The sequence below is a fragment of the Microtus pennsylvanicus genome, chromosome 6, assembly GCF_037038515.1.
Source record: "Microtus pennsylvanicus isolate mMicPen1 chromosome 6, mMicPen1.hap1, whole genome shotgun sequence".
Lineage (NCBI taxonomy): Eukaryota > Metazoa > Chordata > Mammalia > Rodentia > Cricetidae > Microtus > Microtus pennsylvanicus.
Window position 1 is genome coordinate 92,321,613 of NC_134584.1, and position 20,246 is coordinate 92,341,858.

At 44.4% G+C, this 20,246-nt stretch overlaps 1 protein-coding gene across 3 annotated transcripts in view; it reads right to left on the reverse strand.

The window, feature by feature from the left end:
• Positions 1–16,095: 16,095 nt before the first annotated feature.
• Tox3 (TOX high mobility group box family member 3) overlaps positions 16,096–20,246 on the reverse strand; it is a 107,594-nt gene continuing 103,443 nt past the window's right edge. For all 3 annotated transcript variants that reach the window (XM_075976844.1, XM_075976843.1, XM_075976842.1), the window contains exon 7: positions 16,096–18,090. In XM_075976844.1, the coding sequence (XP_075832959.1) occupies positions 17,341–18,090 (750 nt within the window). In that variant the 3' untranslated portion in view covers positions 16,096–17,340. The remainder of the gene's footprint in view (positions 18,091–20,246) is intronic.

The window sequence follows — 20,246 nt, forward strand, 5'->3', positions numbered from 1 at the left end:
ATCAATCGATCGATAGATAGGTAGATAGATGAGTTCTTTTTTAGAAGCAGGAAGAAATGTGATATAAATGTCTTATTTATGGTGAGCACTCTGCAGAGATTTGATCTCTTTACTCTCAGTTGTGAGTCTCTATCTCTATTATAAAAAGTCTCTGATGAGGACTTAGAATTGCACTAATTTCTGGGTACAGAGATACATACTTCGAAGGCAATTTGATACTGTGTCCATTTAGCAAAATAGTAATAGCAGGTTCTCTCTCCTAGAGCCTATGAGCTCTTTAGCCATTGGATCTTGACCAGGTTTATAGTGCCTGGCATGAACTTCTTCCCATGGAGCAGGCCAGTTTTAGAGAGAGGTTGGTTACATCGTTAACTTTCATGCCACTATGGTACCCATAGGCATATCTTGCCAGGCTGGTCAAAACTGTAGCTCACAGGATTCATAGCTTGGTTAGACTACTGATGCCTTTTCATCACTAGGAGTCCCCTTTGCACTCTTCAGGATTATGAAAGCTAGTGAGTAGATGGGAATTTTTCTAATAAGTATCAATTTGATATCTTCATGTCCTCTGACCACAAAATATATGCTGTCTTCATAGACAGGGTCTTAAAAAATTCTTGTGGGCAACCAAACCCAATGCAAAGCCCTGATTTTTGCAAAACCCTGATTTGTTTTCAGGTTCTTTGGGACTCCTCTGACAAACAATTCAAAGGGAGGTATCTCATATCTGGCACTGGGGTTTTGTTTGATAAAGCAAAACTATGGCTTTTGGGAGGATTGATTACAAAAGTACACTCATATTCTACTGTCCCACTTAGGAAATGCTGCTCAGTAGACACATGGATAATTTCACTATTTCCTAAGAAAGTGGAAGTACTCACTGCCTTCCAAAAGCAACCATTTTAAAAATGTGGACAACACCCAAGGCACAGATGCACCAGAAAGCTTACAAATGGAACTATAACATTGCATGTTGCTAGAGGAAGTCGGGGGAGATACTTCTAGGAACTGGGGCACATGTGTTCAATCTTAGATGATGAAGAGACCTAACAGAAGAGTGGGACATACAGGAAATCAGACTGAAGAAGGAAGGAAGGAAGGAAGGAAGGAAGGAAGGAAGGAAGGAAGGAAGGAAGGAAGGAAGGAAGGAAGGAGGAAGGGAAGGAAGGAAGGAAGGAAGGAAACAGGACAGGATGGTAACACACCTGACGGTAGCTTCACACAGCTAGAGCTGATGTGAGATCCACTAGCAAACCGACACTGAACTGGGCCTGCTTGAGGTTCAGTTGCTCAGTACTTGGGAGACTTAATAGGAGGTTAACAAACTACAGCTGCTGCAATGCTGGTGAGCCCTGGCAGAGCTGCTATGGAGATGCGAGCATTGCCTAATAAAGGGACTCACTTTTGCTGATTTATAGCCAGCTAATTACCTGACAAATACCCAGGCTGTGTTTCCCCCTGCTGCAGAGCAGGATGTCAATATAAGGTGGGACAAAGGAAGTCACTGGATGAAGGATTGAAAGGTCTGATACCTTCCCATGGACACTGGTACTCTGAATCAGGTTATCGTGGACTGCCTGGAGTCACTGTAAGTCACGCCCAAATGGCTATTTTTTTTTTTCCAAACGGCTATTTTTAAGGACATCTAGAGTGACTCAGAATGTCATTCACATTCCAGATGTCGGGAACTTGGGACCAGAGCAAAGAAAAGAAGACATGTCAGAGCTGTGGAAATTCAAGGATGAGACAGTTCTTTGTCCACAGCCTCTACTCTGGGGCTCTAAAAGACCCATGAGCAGCAAATGTCCAGTTGGGAATCCTCTGCTTGTCACATTTCTTATCAGTTTGGGGACCAGTGAGTTGTAAAGCTCTGAATGCTCAGCACTGAGGTGATAAAAGACCATCCAAGTGACACAACCTGCCTCCCTGCAGGAGGCAGAAGCTTGATGTCAGCTAGGGCCTAAGCATTAGGAGACCATGAATTAAAACAGGCCAACCCTGTGTTCAAGGAAAAACATGTGTGACCTGCTGAATTTTCTTGACCCAGCTGTCAAAGAGTTTATACACATGTCACCCTTACAAATCAAGCTCACACCCCAAGATGGACATTTATGCACCAAGGGGATACTGAGCAAAACAGCCCAGGGCATCAGCTAATCCTAGCAACTACATTGGTAGAAAAACAAGGGACATGAGACATAACAGGTCACAGACGTCTACAAAAGTCATGGCTCCTGTTGGTTAACTTTTGTAAAGAATCAGGTCCCCACGCAGATGCCATGTTTCTCCTCCCCCAAGCAAATGAATATGGCTCAAGAAAGCTGACTTCACCCCAGCCAGCTAGCTAGTGGCTTCATTCAGTGACCTCATCATGGCCTTGCCATGTTCATAGATTACTTCTTCTAGTCTCTGATTTCAATAGGTAATACTTTGGCTAGAGACTCAACAGTGTTTTTAAAGTTAGTCTATTATCGTAAGTAACAGAAACCAACTCTAGTAAGTTTATGAAAGCTTTTGTTTTTCAATTTGTCTGTTCTGAGACTGTCAGCTTGAGTTGGTAGAGCCACATTGAAGAATACTGTCCATGTGTCAGGAGCCAGTCCTAGAGAGAGAAAGACCACCAAGAGCAGAAGTCCATTGCTGTGTACTGTTGTCTATTGTTAATAAATAAGCCAAACTATGTAGATTTCATTGTCCAGTTCTTAAAACTCACCTGAAGTTCGGAAGTACCGTATCAATCATTTTTTAAAAATTAGGAAACGTGGCTTTTCTGCAAAATTGGAGGGAGTCCCCCAGAACAGATCCAACCTGGATCTGGAGTTTGCACAGAGAATTGTGAAGCAGCCAACTGCCTCCCAGAGACAAATGCTGCGTCTCCAGCTGCCAGGGGCTACTCTTTCTCCCAGCCACAGATTGTATCCTGACATGTCCCAAACTGGCGGTGTGTCCCCCAACCCGACACCACACACACCCTGTGCTCTTTGAAAAGCATCAAATCTCGAGCCTGGGGAAGCCCCAGCACCCACCCTCTCCAGGCTGGCCTTTGGGGGTTACTTTCTATGTGTTCTGCTATCCCCCCAGGAGGCCCCAGGAGGATTGATTTTTGCCAAATGATGGCAGCTTAACAGATAGTCTTCTTTGTCCACAAGGTCTTAGTCACAGTAAAAATTCAATAGATGGTTTTGCTGCAGGCATATTTTCAAATGCCAGGAAAGCATCTGACAGTGTTGGATGTTTGGGGCGCTATTGTTAGGAAGATTAAACAGTGTCCCGTGTTCAATCATTTATTCAACAGTCACACAGGGACGCTAACAAGAGGAGGCAAGTGCAGCAGGAGCGCTCGGTGCATTCTGCAGAGAAGAATTTGTCTTCTTCTTTTAAACATAAAACCAAAGACAGGAATCTGAGCAACAGGCAGGTCATAGAGCCTCACTTTGGAGACCGACTGTGGGCGTTGCCTGCAGGCGCCATGAAAGGCAGACCGAGAGTAGCGGGGTGAACGCGTTACTAAAGCCACAAAACTAATTATTTTGGCACACACCTAAGACAAGTTTCCCTCTTTCCCAGGTTCCTACTGGCTGCTTTATTATCAGTCATCAACCTGAAAAGGATTTCTACAGAAAATGGGTCACGTGTATGATTACTGCCTCTGGCATCTCCTTGTTCTTCTGACAACGATGCTTTGCTTTCCCACAGAGAAGAAGCTCTCCCCAAACTCAGTCCACACTTCCGCGGTGGTCTGGAGTCACTCATCAGTCCTATGCATGGACAGGTGACTTGAGTCTACACAATCACATCGGTACATTACACTAGCCAACGGACTGACTCCGAGCTTGGGAGCAAGACCTCATCAGAATCGATTTAAAGTGGTGGGGTTATCACTAAGATGGTGAAATAAAAGGACCGTTCTCTTTTAGGCTGGGGATGTTAGCAATAGGGGTATTGTGAGCTGGGCTTCTAGGAGGCATTGACTGAGATCCAAGGATGAAAAATAGCATTGAAGAAGTCGGAGCAAAGACACGGACAGAAAATGAGTCCTGATCACTTGTCTGTGCTGTTGGCACAGCTGCGCCTGAAGCTAGTCCTGTCCCTGGGACTTTTCAGTTATACAAGCAAATAAATTCCCTTATTCTCCCTAAGCCAATTCGATGTGGGTTTTTATCTCTGGCAATTGAGAGTCCTAATTAAAGCAGGGATGGACAGAATAATGTGTTTTGTTAATTTTGTTTTCTTTAAAAACCGCCTATCGAGCACCTGCTGTGGGCTTCTAAAGAATTAGAAAGCATTGTCCTCCCAAGTCGCCGAAGACATCTGAGCAGCAAGGTGCAGAACCACTTCAACTTAGAGCAAGAAAAGGCATTTGATCCTCATAGGATATTCCAAAAGGGCTGAAATGATGCCAGAGAAAGATAATTGTGGGGGATGGGGGCGGGTTTTCTTGAGGGTAAGGTAAGCTGGGTCAGGCCTACTAGGTTTGGCATTTCTTCCCACTAGTGAGAAGGAGCTGGGCCTAAGTGTATAAGTTCAAGACACTCTTGAGAATTGTGGCCAATACTGTGACCATTTCAGGGGGTCCATCATGGGAAATATAAACAATTCAATTCCCCTTTCCCATCTTCTTTCCATCTGGCTGCGTTTGGGGGACTAACTGGATGCTTCTGAGGCTGGGTCAGACTGGTTGCGGTCACTGTCATTTCCCCCGACAAAGCTGCTAAGAAATGCCTGGCTCTGGAGCTACGTGTAGTATTATCGATGTCACATAAAGAGAATCCATAAATCTTAAAAGCATCTGTTGTGGGCCCAGCTTGTGCATTAAAGGGACACAAATCTGAGAACTGGACTTGGTATTCCCTGGATCTGAAGTCAGCCCAGACTAACAACGAATTACACAGCCATCAAGTGCTTATTTGTGAATTCATTGACCTGCCATGGCCTGCTCAAGAAGAGAGGAGATCAGAGTGTATGAACCCTAAAACTGCTCGCATCCTGAACAACCTGTTCCTCATTAGGCCAGCAGTAGGCCAGATGGCAAGTCCATCCAAGAGAGAGCTGTGGATTAGCGAGGACTTACTGAAGAAGGATATCTAGGAATTACACTGGGGGATGCAGCCCAGGAGGCTGGGGAAGGCTCTGCTTCTCATACTTGAAAGATTTGATCATCTCGGGCAACTGCTAGGACTACCTTTGGAAGTTGGGAGGTGACTGGGGAGGCTAGAGTTCCATAACCTTCCAAATATTCACAAGGTATTGAAAGATGAGATGCTAAGCTTCTGTATACTGAACAAAAAGCAATCTTTTCTAACTTTCTTAGGCTTCCCTGTTGAGGAATTGGGACAGCAAGATGACTCAGCAGGTAAAAACATTTGCCATGTATCTGGATTATTTTTCTACTGCTGTGATAAAACACCAAGACCAAGGGAACTTATAAGAGACAGTGTTTGGTTTGGCTCATGGTTTCAGAAGGTTAAAGTCCATGATGGCAGGGTAATAGGGAGAGCTGAGAGTTCACATCTTAATCTACAAGCCTGAGACAGAGAGAGAGAGAGAGAGAGAGAGAGAGAGAGAGAGAGAGAGAGAGAGAGAGAGAGAGAGAGAGAGAGAGAAGAGAGAGAGAATATTGATGACCTCGTTTTAGCCACATTGTATGGAGACTGCCCCTAAAGGAAAGGATGTGCAGCTGTTGAGGACCACTATAGAGCTCCACCCCCCACAGTATTCCTTTCAGTCTCCCACCTGGATCTTGTTCACTTTTGTTCCCACCTCTGCCTTCCAGCTACCCTGGCTGCCTTGCAGGGCCTCAAACTGGACACCAGGAAGCCCTAGAGTCAGATCTCCTTGCCTGGAGTGTTCTACTCCCAGCAGACGGGGGACTTGGTCCCTCTTCCATAGCACTTTCTCATTGAGCCCTTCACTGACTACCCCATTCAAGCTAGTTCTCAGTTCTGTCGGCACTCCTGGGCCCTCCCTATAGCCCTGCTTATTTCTATTTCTAACGTTTCACCGAGTCCTCAAGTACAGAAATAAGGGAACTGCACGTCCTATCAGAATCTAACACTGTAAGAAAGAGAGCCAGGTAAATATTTGCTGAGTGGATGTAAGAGTGAATGACTCGTTTGAGGAACATTATGCTTATATATGAGCCAATGAGATGATGGGGATAAAGGGGAAGAAGTCAGATAAATAATCTATTTCATAGACCCTACACAGAAGCCACAATATTAAGAAGCCTGAAAAGATGAGAATGTTAATAGGTAAGGCATTCACGGTGAACTAATAGTGGAAGCTGCAGTGTTTGAAAGAAACCCCTAAATACTGCGGTTCCATCAGAGAGGACAACTGTTTCCTTTTATTAACAGTCCCTTGGGCTGCTTGTACCCTGGAATGAAGTCAGGTTGGTGGGACGGCACAGTTACAATCAAACACTTGCAATACATAGGCCAAATACACCCGTTCCTAAATACGTATGCATATGTTAGCGTGTGTTAGCAAGGGAAAAAAAAAATGTCAGAGCATCAGCGTGAAGCCTAAATGGGCAAAACCCCAAGCATCCTTGCTCACTAAGCCATCCCATGCTCCTCAGGGGGAGCTGATTCTGGAGTTCATTGTACGCGTTGCTGTTCTCATCAAATCAGAAGCATTGCTGGCCGTTTTCCAAGCACAAAAGACAGTGAGACAGCCGAGAATCTCTGAAAGGCCAGAGCTACACAGTCAGGCAGAAAACCATACTTCACGACCTTCCTCCTCCAGAGCCAGAAGGCCGCATGGAAGCATTCCCTTCCAGAAGCCTATTGAAAACGGGTTGTTTCCATCAGGATTTGGGACATTGATCACTAGACTCCCACATGACTAGGGAGCTTACTGTCACTCTCTCACATCCAAGGCACAAGATGCTCTGTCTGCTGTGGCCTGGTCAAGGGCATTGTCTTGAGGACACTGGGAGACAGACTTGGACTAGTAACATTCTCCAGGTGGTCCTGCATTCCTCTGCATCAGAAATCATTAAAACGACAGCAATGCTCGGACAGTGAGCACACTTCACACCTCATAGCGAAAATCAGAATGTTAGTCAAGACTGAATAAAGCCTCTAGTTGTCAACTCCTGTCAATTGTCCTAGGTCTCAAGCAGAGTTCAGCTGAGGAAGAGGGACCAAGTGGCAGCGAGGATTGCTGTGACCATCCATGTGATTCTAGAGAAAAAGACCAGGAACAAGGAAGATGGCTCAGGGCTAAAGTAAGCAGCGTTTGACTGTCCAGCAAGCAGCCAGAAGACCAAGCAGCTATGCCTGTCGTGAGACTCACTAGGGAGGGAGAGCCAGGAAGAACACTGGCTTTCTGGACAACTAGTCCAGCCCAGTTTATAAATTCCAGGATCAGAGACCTGGTCTCACAAAGAACTAAGTGAAGAAGTGGTTGAGGAAGACATGAAAAGGACCCCTGACCTAAACACACACATCCATACGTGCATATGCCACATACAAGTTGAAAGGCTGCCACTGACGCCATTTATTCATATGTTCTACTGTCCCCTGCTGTGTCCAAGAACAAAGAGCTGTTTTATGAACACAATTAAAAGGAATTTTTCAAAACTTAAAAAAAGAGTTGTTTTTTTTTTTTTACCTGTTTGCACTCCCACCAGCAATGGAGGAGTGTTTCCTTTATCCCACATCCTCTCCAGCATAAGCTGTTATTAGTGTTTTTGATCTTGACCATTCTTACAGGTGTAAGATGGAATCTCAGAAATGTTTTGATTTGCATTTCTCTGATGGCTAAGGATGTTGAATATTTCTTTAAGTGTCTTTCAGCCATTTTAGATTCACCTGTTGAGAGTTCTCTGTTTAGGTCTGTACCCCCCTTTTTTATTGGATTATTTGTTCTATTGAAGACCAGTTTCATGAGTTCTTTGCATATTTTGGAGATCAGCCCTCTGTCTGATGTGGGGTTTGTGAAGATCCTCCATTGCTGGTGGGAGTGCAAAATGGTACAGCTGCTTTGGAAAATGGTATGGCGACTTCTCAGAAAATTAGAAAACAACCTGCCTCAAGACCCAGCAATGCCACTTTTGGGTATATACTCAAAGGATGCTCAATCATACCACAAGGACATGGACTCAACTATGTTCACAGCAGCACTATTTGCAATATCCAGAACCTGGAAAAAACCTAAATGTCCCTCGACAAAAGAATGTATAAAGAAAATGTGGCACATTTACACAATGGAGTACTACACAGTGAAAAACAATAATGACATCTTGAAATTTGAGGGCAAATGGATAAATCTAGAAAATATCATATTGAGTGAGGTAACCCAGACCCAGAAAGACAAATATAACATGTACTCACTCAGGAGTGGCTTTTAGATATAAAGCAAAGCAAAACTAGCCTACAATTCACAACCCCAGAGAACCTAGACAACAAAAGACTCTAAGAGAGACATACATGGATCTAATCTACATGGGAAGTAGAAAAAGACAAGATCTCCTGAGTAAATTGGGAGTGTGGGGATCATAGAAGACGGTAGAAGGGGAGGCGGGAGGAAGGGAGGGAAGAAGAGAAAACTATATAGCTTAATAAAAATAATAAAACAGTGAGTTTTTGAATGGCTGTTTTGTAGCGAGCTGGACCATGAGGGTCATACATTCACCCCTTTCCCCTAGTAGGAAGAATAATCGTATCTGATGATAAGATCTTCTAAATTCATCATCTCTACCCAGAAAGATTCCAGTGAGCACGTGCAGATGTGACATCTGTCACAGTTCAGGCCAGTGTAAGCACTCCACAGAGTGGCCTGCACTTCCTGTCTTCTATAAATGATAAATATTGCTATGCACATCCACCCGTTCATGTGGGTGCCTGATGAGGTTGGCTTCTGAGGTCTCATGGGTGACTCCAGAGCCTGTTACCAAACCTAAGGGAAACTGTTTTCACCAAGAGTGCAAGAAAGCAAACCCAGACAAGGTTTGCAATTCTGCCAAACCTCGAATAAGTTTGTAAACATCATCATAAAATGTGTTACGATGTTTACATCACATCTCTTATTATTAAGGACTACTGTGGAAGTATGAGCAGAGCTTACTTCTTAAAATATTTTCCTATAATAGCTATGGCATTCAATTATACAATAGTAATTGTGCCTAACTGAACCAAACCCCAGTCTGTTTTACGACTGCTCCTCACGCTGAGCTCGCAAACTCTACATAAACACCATCTGCATGAAACATAAAACCCTTAGCTGTTCTAAGAACACAGACATACCAAATGTAGTTGATTCATTCCGGGGCCATTTTCACGGCTGATGTTAGAGTCCCTACCCACCACCTCTCCCAGATGATCTTCCATGTTGTGTGTGCTCCATCTTGGACTTATCGCTTGGGTACCAGGGTAGAAAGACTCACTGCGGGCACCATGTCCCAGGTGCCCAGAATGCTGACCCACATTTGCAGAGTTTTTGTTTTGCATGGAATGGATTTTGTGCTGCAGAGTGTTTGGGGCGTGAGGGAAGAGCCAGGGAGCTAAGCACTTAAAGCTGGCCAGGGGTGCTGCATCCTCAAGGTCCCTTTGCGGAGTGCTGGCAAGGCTGTACCTCCAGAAGTATCAGATGGAGCTTGCTCCTCGTCCTCACCACATAAATTTTTTTAAAAAGAGGGTAATATCTAAAACAAAATTCTGAAAAGCTCTTGTCTGAGATAACTCGGAACCTCATTCAAGAGGCTGGCCCAGAGAAGAACTGAGCAAAGTGTTTGGTTTTGCTTGTTTTTCCTTTTTCTTTTTCTTTTTGTCCAACAATCAGTTGTTTCCCTGGTAGCATACAGATGTAGGCACAATCTACAAATAAACAGAAACATCTTAGCAGGAAGTAAGCCAGCTGAATCCACCAAACATCATTTGTGCCCATTCTCAAAAGGTATTGTGTTTGGATTGGCTGTTTGTGTCTAGCAGCTAACTGGGAACCCAGGTTACTATTTCTGGGCTTTTGATGATCTAGAAGCAAATACGGCCACCAAAGTTTAGCATATTTAGATCTTGTAATATTTTGTTGACAGAGTTCTGATCTCCCTACCAATCAAAATTTTTAGGAGTTAAGCTAGGTAGCTCTTTTTGCTTCTTTTTGGGGGGGAGGGGAGCAGGGTAGAGAGATGGTAGAGTTAAGGCAAAGCTGGTTTTACTTCCTGAGGATATGGTACCCATGCATGGAATTAGGCTCTGCTTTGGGAAGAACTGCGCTTGAACTCATGTTTATTGGCCAGAATATTCTGAACATCATAACAAGTTGCCAGCTAGGTATGCCAGCACTTGGGCATGGTTTACAAACATGTTATTATGGACAAAATGGTGCCTTCTCTCTTCCAGGTACTGTCCCAATGTTCAAAGATGGATGTCTTCATTCGGCATCCAAAAGCACACAAGAGGTCAGCCTGTAGGTAGGCAATTTCCTCAGATGCTGTTATTTGTCCCTGGGGGCTCCACATGCTCAATACCAATTACAGAGGAGAGGATTAAGGATGGGGAGTGGGGGTGAGTCGTAGCGCAGCAGGCCTGAGTAATTTGGACTAAGATCTTGTGTCAAATTTGCAAATTACCAATTAAGGCAGGTTTAGGACATGGCACCATTCTCGCTCATTGTGACAAACTGAGAATGAAGGCTCTCTCTGCGTGTCAGAGGGAAGACAGAAGTGACATGTAACAGGGAATGCTATCAAAGAGCATCTTTCTGGGTAACAATATATCCTTGGATGCAAGGCAAACTGACTGGAAAGAAAATGTAGGGCAGAAATCTGAAAATAAACCCAAGACCCAGATCTCAAAATAACCGCTACGGTGTTGAGTCTAGATAAGTCACTCAAAGACCGCGTAAGTGAAGGCCCAGAAAATTTGCTCACAGAGTGCTCAGGGCTGGCATTCCATGGTGGCATGTTTAGAATTCAAGTCTACTCAGTCTTGGCAAGTGACCAGTTGCGAGGTAGTTTTAGTGCTTTATTTTAAATCAAGGCGATAATAAAATTTGCTGACAAGAGACATCTTGCCTTTGACAAGTAGCTGGGTCAAAGTCACCAGACCCAGCAAAGGCACATGTTTCTCAGAGATGGAGGGGAAACTCAGGAAGGGTGGTACCGGGTGGTTGCTGCACCGTTCTCAGGAACACCTACCCCCCAACACCCCTATTCTCTCCACATGGAGCAGATCAATTCCCTGAGCTCCTTAAAACATGCACAACAATGTATACCCACTTGACTTTCCATCTTTGACTTTCTCCTTGCCGTCTTCCTCAACACTCACTCTTTCGTATACATGTGAAGCAAGAAACCCTCTGCCCTGGCATTGGCACCTAGTGCCCTAATACCTGAACACAAGTCAAAGCCATTTGCCAGAATACAAGACAATGATAGAAAGACCCTGTGGCAGTGAGGACAATCAGACTGGAAAGTATCACACCAAAATAAGGTGCCATGTGGCACAGTGCCCCATTGAGAACATGGGTTAGGTGGCACTTGCTCTGGCTTGCTGCTTGCCTAGTCATGGGGAAAGCATGGATTAATTACTCTTGTTTAGTGTTGTGATGGATTCCTGTCACCCATTTTCACCCACAAGCACACATTAGACACCCTACACCCTCACACATAAACACACATACAAATGCCATGGGTATTCAGGTGTTTGAAAGCGAATGAAATTGACAGGCCACTGCAGTGAACTTATTCTATTCTAGTTCTGCTTCTGCCTCTTGTGAATGGATATGGGAACAAGCCACGGTTCCTCTCTGTGCCTCAGTTTCCTCATTTGTTATGCATCAACTCCCACCTCACCTGGCTGAGAGATGGAAGGAGTTGGCACTCATGGTAAATGCTATACAAGTGCTAAAAAGAAGGCTTTTTACAAAAGAGCATTATTCGGTTTGCTAAGGGGTGCGCATCCACAAGCCATCCTCTCTCTGTGAAGGTTCTCTTTTGAAACCAAATTGAGACCATAACCACCCTCCCCCCCATACATAAACCCCTAGTGCTGCCTGAGGTTTGACTTAGCAACAAAGCCAGGGTTGCTTTTCATCGTTTGTCATGTTGGAGTTCAAGCGAGAGGGACTTTTACCAGTAGGGAAAATAGCTTTCTTTCCACAGGAGACTCGGAAGATGAACTCTCTCGATGCTAACTAACATAAGGGTAAGGGACTGTGGCCACCAAAAGCTTGCCTTGATCTGGCTTTTGTGGTGGAGATGATGCACCTTGAAGAAGAGCGTGTGGTAGGAGGGAGCATGGAGCAATGTGAATTACCAAATATTGGGGTACGCTCTCAAATGGGGATCCCGATCAATTCTTCTTTCAGGTTTTAATGCCAATTGGATCACACCCTTTTTGTATCTAAGCCTGCCCTTGTCACTCGAACACCTTTAGAGCCCGAGTCCAACAAAATGCCTCAGCAAATCAACAAATGCCAAACCCATCTCCCTTTCCAGTTCTTTCTCCTGCTCACCTTCGCCAGAACAGCGCGTGTCCAATTCTGCTGCTCTGAAGTACCTGGATTTCCGGCTCCTACCTGGACTTCCGGTTCCTCTTCCGTCGCTGTTAAGTGCCAGTACTTCCAACCTGAGTCTTCTCTCCCCTCCCTCCTCCTCCCACCCCCAGGCTGGAGATGTCTCCTCTTTTGGGTCAAGACCTCCATCTTGCCGTCTGACAGCCCCACCCCCACCCCAAGATGCCTCCTAAGCACCACAGATTCCATGCAGCTTTCTCCAGTACCTGCCGCCTGCCCAGCGCCATCTCTCCTTCTCCTAATGAGAATTTTCCTCTTCTCAGATTAAAGAGGAAATCACACACATTCGTTTTACGGCTCCTGTTGGCACACCTAATCAGTCGGTGCCGTGGGACCTTCTCTGCCCCAAGGAGGGAAAAGGAAAACTCCACTGAAGGACGACAGCCTGTTAGGATTTTTTTAAGTCTTTATTAGGGGAAATTTCAAACATGTACCAAGTAAACAGAAGGTGCTCTTTATCTCTGCCTTTCCTCTGGGACCCATCACAGGGCTCCGCATGCTGCGGAAGTAAATTTAAGTAATTAGGGCCCAAGGCAAATGGAGCTGTCTGCCTGCATATCTGATTCCACATCTCCCAGGTGGCTTAGGGGTTCCTCAGGAACACCCACAACCACACACCTGTAGGCTCGTAGTCTACACAGATAAAACTCACCCACCAGCTTTAGGGAACACGCGTGTCCTTGAGCTTAGTTTGAAGGCTACAAAGCAAAACTCATGGGATTAAGGGTGTTTTCTGAAGAAAAAAACAAAAACAAATAAACAAAACCCTCCAAGTCTGGTTGAGTAGTACCCGTGCAGCACGCCAGGGAGAACCTACCCTTCTGAGAACTCCTGCATCAAGAGTATAGGTTTCTTCACGATGTATCCCTGCTGACAAAAATCACTTTTCAACTGTCTTAAACCACACCCCCGTCCCTGCGCCAACCTCAGCCTCAGAGCCTTAAGCCTGTCTGTTACACTTTAGAAAATTCTTTTAACCTTGTGCCGACTCACCCAGGAGTTTCCATTCTCTCTCTTCCCACTCTTGCTTGTGTGCATGCATGTGCACGTGTGTGTGTGCATGTATATGTGTGTGTGTGAAGGAGCAATGAGGTCCTTAGAGTGAAGCAGAATTCTAGAATGATGAATTACATGTCTGTGCTGTGTCCCATGCAATTAACTCAAATGGACTGTACAGTACATTATTCTGTGAGTGCATGGAAGATCAATAAATACGGGGGAACCCTCCACCCCAGCTCGCCACTTTCCCATCTGAGTCTAGTAGGTCTGAGACGGATCACGCTACTGTGATGTGTATACCCCAGCTAAGGCAGGCAGGTGGTGCATAGACACCATTCAAACTTGGCCTATTCAGTCCCAACTCCTCTAATGCTCCATTCATGCATAGCAAAACACCATCTGGTCCTATTTTGCCTCCAGCAATCACAGCTGACCAAAAACGATAATAACAGCTGTTGCAAAACAAAAGCCAAACAAAGGGGGTGGGTGAGGGGGGGAGGAAAGGTTAGATTGAAGTCCAGCGCAGAAAATGCTCTGTGAAGTGAGAGCGGGGAAGAGGCCATTCAGATGTCTGGAGCCCGCTGAGTGGACAGCGCAGGACTCCTACTTCAACTTGAGATATTAATCCATCTGTCTCGAAAGCCTTCAGACCGCCGTCAGGTGGTAATATATTGCAGAAATTATGCTGCACGAAGGCATTTAAAGTTTCTGTTCTTTGAGTCAGGAACTAATGACCCCGTGTCAGCTGAAAATGAAAAAGTCCTTATGTACTTTCCTCAGACGGCCATACAGGTGAACACAGGAAGGAAACGCAGTCAGCTAAAGTGATCAAATAATGTCCCCACAACAAGGGAGAGATGAGGAGCGTGTGATGGAGATGGGGCTTGGAGAGGGGAGATTCTCAACGTCCCTGGAGCACTTAAGGAGTCTCCCCAAGAGGGCACCATGCTTCTTGTACTGATTTTCACCACCCAGATTGATTCATTTCTGACCTACTAAAGAGAGAGGTACCAAAACGTTATTTAGTTGCGAGGCCAGAAACCAGTCCCTTGTGTAAACTGAAGTACAAGAGCAGTCATATTGTGAAGCCTGATTAAAACAAGTTGGTAACGAGAGTGGGGGACTCGTTGCACCATCCCAGTCTTTTGATGTTTTCAATACACAGTTTTGCCTGGTGATTAATTTTCTAACTGTAGTAATTAAACTATCTTTTTCTTCCCCTGGAACGGACCATCAGCAGCTTTATATAATTTGACGAAATGTGATAAAAATCCAAGATTTATAGGGGAAAAAAGCTCCTGCAGTAGCTGCGGTGACACCTGCCTCAAACGGAAACAGTTGCAAACAGACTTCTCGTGCAATTAAGGCTCATCACTGGCGACATTTTTTTCCCCAGCAATACTTCATGGGTTTTCAAAATGACAATTATAGAACTAAGACACAATTACTGTCACATGTAGTCTGGCAATTAATTTTGAAGGCATTTGTCTAAAGGTCCCACAACAGAATATCAAATGCTTCTTATTGCTATGTAATGTTGATTTCCATTCAGAGAGGCTCTGAGCACTGGCTTTGGCCCTGATGGGTCTCCGGCAGGCAGCTCACTGCTTTGTGGAGCACAATTGGGCCCTTGTAGATGTGGTCAGGCATCTTTCTAGGACTGTTTGAACACTGATACCTGTCAACTAATACATCTTATGAAAAGCTTCAATTTAGACATAAATTTTTCTACAGCAAGAAGCCTATAAATTTATAATCAGAATCTCTCGCTGTTCAATATTTGTACATAATACAGAGTATGAGAGGATTATGAAATATTGAAAGAAAAATTCATTATTCATAACCCACAACATACAGTAAATAATCTTTGAAGTACAACAACTTGGAGGAATCCATATTCTATTATTTCTGAACATCTTGCACACAGTAGCAATGGAGGTTGCCACGCACACACTCCCTTTCCAGGTTAGGATTCCAGTCAGGGCTGACACTGCTGTTTTTAATTTTCATTTTATCATAAGCAGTTGAAGACTGTTGCCAGTGGTAATTTGCAATTTTTATCAAGACCTCTTCATTACAGCTTCAGACAGGACAGATGCTGTAATTAATCATGCAAGACAATTGGGGATCCTGGTCACACAGCTCAGGGAGAAGCCACCACGGAGTGGAGGAAAAGGGGGGAAATGGGCATCGAAATCCTTATTTTGGCCTCAAAATGAGCACCAACCATTCATTTTAAAAGAAATAACAGTACAATGGCAGCCAGTGCTAGCCCTGAACAGAAGAGAACTGCTTTTCCCCTTACATAAATATATGTGTACCTTACCTGTATTTTATATGGAAATAATTTGTATCACATTTACATATCAACAAAAATATAATTACCAAAAAAAAAAAAAAACAAACCCAAACAGTTCCCATCTTTTTTTGAAGGCCCTGGTGTTTGGCTGTAAAATCCAAATTCTTGGTCATGAATATTGTGTTTCCAGATGAAAATGGAGGCCAGTGCTCCGCTCAAGCAGGACTGGTTGGTGCCATGCTCCCCATCTTAATGTATTCAAGGGACCAAAAGTAAAATTTGACATTCCATTTTATTTGAAAAGTGAACAGTGTCCTTGTCGTTGCATCAAAATACAGTCCACAGATTTTACTGAAATGTGTTTATTCTATAGCAAGATAAAAGCATTTTGTTTTAGTTAAGCAAAATACAAACAACTTAATTGCTGCTATCATAACTCATAAAAAAGTATAAAACAGCATAAAAACACAATAAGCAATGTAGCGGTGAATGGTGTATGTCACCAGTGTTTACGTTAAAGCCTGGTTTAGGAAAAACTTTACAACACATGATATGAAAACTTACAACTCGGAAAGAAAATATTTACATTGATTATTTCAGATGTAGTGTGCCTTTTAAATATTCAATATTCTACTGGTATTACATCATAATAAAAACTCTTGCTTTTTCTTTTTAAATCTTAACTTTTGTAATAACTGTTTCATTTAAGTGCATTTCCCTTTTAAAAATACAGTGTTTTTATTTTTTGAAACTTGTCACTCAAAACACGTAATATAGTATTCACATTTCTTCTGATTGGAATGAACGTAACGGGCTAACAGTGGCCATAGATACCCTTCACAACATCTACTGTGGCTTGAGTCAGAGAAGTCATGGATACAAATGAGAAGTAAGTAAATAAGTCAATAATTGAATCTAATCGCTTGCATTTTTTTTTTTCTGGAGAGATTTAGAAAAAAAATAAGAGCTTTGGCAAAAGTCTGTGATTTACATTATTTTTTTCATGACAAAAAAATGCCATCAACTATTCACATCATACAAATGTTTGTATGAAACAGGATCTTCATATTTCAGGTAGTTACAACTGTGCTTTGTACTTAGTATTTATTTTAGAGCTTCAGAAGTTCAAACAGCCTGGAAGCGTGGTTCACTCCCTTCTGGAGAAATAAGGCCATTGTTTCTCTCTATGACTCGGAAAGGCCAGTTTACAGTCATCAGGATGTCCGAGACTCATTAAACGGTTTGATTCACATATTGTAGGTATAGCCTGAATAAATTAAAAAAGGCAGCACATGACAGAGCGCAGCTTTCTTGTTTAAAAACAAAGGGATGTACAGTCAGCTAAAAGATGCTTCTCAGCTACACTGCAGTTCTTATTGCCTATCTAATAGACACTTGAGAGGACCGTTTGATCTGTTACACACTGCTGCATAACAAGAGTCAGCTTACAAGTTCCAGTCCGCACACCTTCCCTCCTCTGCCTCTCTCCTTGGTGCACTCAAATCCGTGTGTCACGTGCCTTAGAAAATACTGACCTGCGGTAAGACTTGAGTCTGTGTCTGCGACTGGATTTGAGGCTGGTGCTGCTGAGAGGCTGGCTGGGGGCTGCCGATGGCAGGGATGGGGGATGTGATCTGGGAGGTGACCGGGGAGTGCTGCCGGGGAGAAGGCTGAGACTGGTGCTGCATGTGCTGCAGTTGTTGCAGCTGAAGATGCTGCTGCAGCTGCTGCTGCAGCTGTTGTTGGTTGATCTGCTGCTGGAGATGCTGCTGCTGCTGCTGCAGGTGCTGCTGCATGTGGTGCTGGAAATGCTGCTGTTGCATCTGCTGCTGAATCTGCTGATGCATTTGGTGTTGCTGTAACTGCTGCTGTTGCATCTGCTGCATCTGCTGTTGCTGCTGCTGCTGCTGTTGCTGTTGCTGCAGCTGTAGCTGATGCTGCTGGGTTTGCACTGAAGGACTCACCTGGGTGGAGGCTGCTGAGCCAACCATGGTCGTCCCCATGGAGCTTATCAGTGGAGCCCCAATGTTCGCGGGCATGTTGGCTGCGATGGTGACTGATGTGACGATCTGGCTCATGGGCAGTCTCATGGTTAAGGGTTTGGGAGCGATGGACCTGGGGAGCGACTGTGGGAGAGTCTGAGGTGAGGCTGGGACTGTCCCATGCTGAGACAGCGGAGTGTTCAGAAGGAGGGATGACGTCAGGTTGGTCGATGCCAGAGTCTGCTGGACAGAACGGATGGTCTGGGCCTCCGCTGATTCGGCAGCAGCCTGCACAGACAGGGATAACGTTCCAGAATGTTAAAATCTACAAATATATACTATGAACTGACTCAGAAAATAGCCACCACTATTCAAGCTGCTCGGTCTCCATGGCCTTTGTCATGTGACTGTTTAAGCACTTCCTGCAAGCAGAGTCAAATCTGCTCTGCTTCACGGTGAGCCTTGGCTGGTGTGGTGTCTTTGCTTGGTTACCGGAACGGGATGAGAGTGAAACTATTCCAGTTCCATGTTCGTGCCCTAAGGGACAGCACCCCTTGCTCTCACTCTCTATACCTAGAGCTATCACAGAAAGACAGATCTGTGGTCCTGTCTCACAGCCCACTGTCCGCATCCAACCACAGGTGTGCTACTCCTTCAATCAGACAGAAGACAGGACTTCATCTGAAGGACCAGCCAGCTACCTGGCTTTCTCTGATATGGCTTATCTTTGTATGTTACCGGGGATTGTGATTGTTTGCTACGCAGCATTAACTGGGGTCAAAGATAACTGACACACATTCTAGAAGCAACAATGCTCCATCATTCTAACCATTATAGCAACACATGTGGAAAGACAATGGATTACAGCTCGACCAATGGACATCTCCAGATACTGGAGCATGTTTACCCGCTCATGTATCTCTCAGTTCCCCTTCGACAATATAGCATCACATGGTACTGAACATGTGTAGAAGTTATAACAGGAGAACTAACTCGTGCACTCTGCATTCAGCACAGTATCGACTAACAACAAACACCACGAGAGACCGAACTGCTAGAAAATGTCAAGACCCCATTAGCATAACTATTTTCCAGAGTAGCCACTCAAACACAAGAAAACATAGCTACAGTCTTCAAAGACCCCAAATAGAAGCCTCTCGTGATGTTAGAAGTGTTTTGGGTTCGTGATGTTAGAAGTGTTTTGGGTTCAACAACTATTTCCAAAGGCTTCCAGAATGTACCAATGAAGTCTGAACAGATGAAGAGAGAACACTAAAACTTCATATAATGCAATAACCCAGTAAACAATGTGCCCCAAATACACACTTCTGCAAAAATAAATTTTTTACACATGCAGAAGTGGCTGTAATATTTCGCCCTAAAAACTGCTTCACCCTTTGTTTTTCATGAAATCAGTAGTTTTCTTCTTTACTTGCTTGCCTTGACTTGTTTTTGGTGGTGCTGATGGCACCAGGTAGGCAGGTAGACCACCACTGAGCTGTTTCCCCACCCTTTGGGTTTGTTCTTTGAAATGGGGGGGGGGGTAGTAGAGGACACTGTGGTACAATCACGTAACATCAGACATCTTTAATGATTTTAAGTATTTACTTGTGCATTTTTGTGACTCAGACTTATAAAATTCTGCTCCTGGAAGGAACGTGGGAAAGGCCTCATACAGAGTCACCCAGTGTAGCTGATGGCTCTGGTTTGACAGACCACTGTGAAGCAACACCCTTAGGTGGGCAGCGCTCTCTGGTATAAAGACCCAGTGTGACTGAATGTTACTGGAGGGCCCTAAGGGCTTAGGGAAGACAATGCTATAGATACGCAACATTAGCTTTAGAATTTGTTAGAGGACTCACTAAAAAGAATACACAGGGTTTCATAATGTAACCCACGTGTACTCTGGTATTTAAAGATCTCCAGGCTAGTTTTCAGGAGGAAACTGTATGACAACTGTTAACACTGGACAATGGCATCAGGGAGCCTTAAGGTGACACTTCAGTGGTAAATGAAGCAGGGCTGGTGACTGTGGAGGTGCCTGCCTGATTTACTTTCTGAAAATCTAATTGTACACTTCTAGTAACTTCTGTGAAGATTTAAATTCGGTAGACATTAGATTTATGGACTGGGGTAGGGGTTCTGGGCTCTGCACACAGGGGCACACATTCTAGAGGAATATTCAAAACCATTGCCAGTCTCTTTCATTGCAGCCTTTATATTCGAAGACCAAGATCTCATGCCTCCAAATTCTCATGAACCAGCGTCTCTTACTACCAGGATTTGGTTTGCATCCATCCTCACCATGAAGGCAAGTCTGGTAGTCTTCAACTCATCATTTCCCACAGTCAATTCTTCCAAAGAGTATCCCTTTGTACCACTGGATGCTGCCTCCCGGGAGGCCACCGTCTCATTGACTACTTCACTCCTTGGTCCAGGCTGAA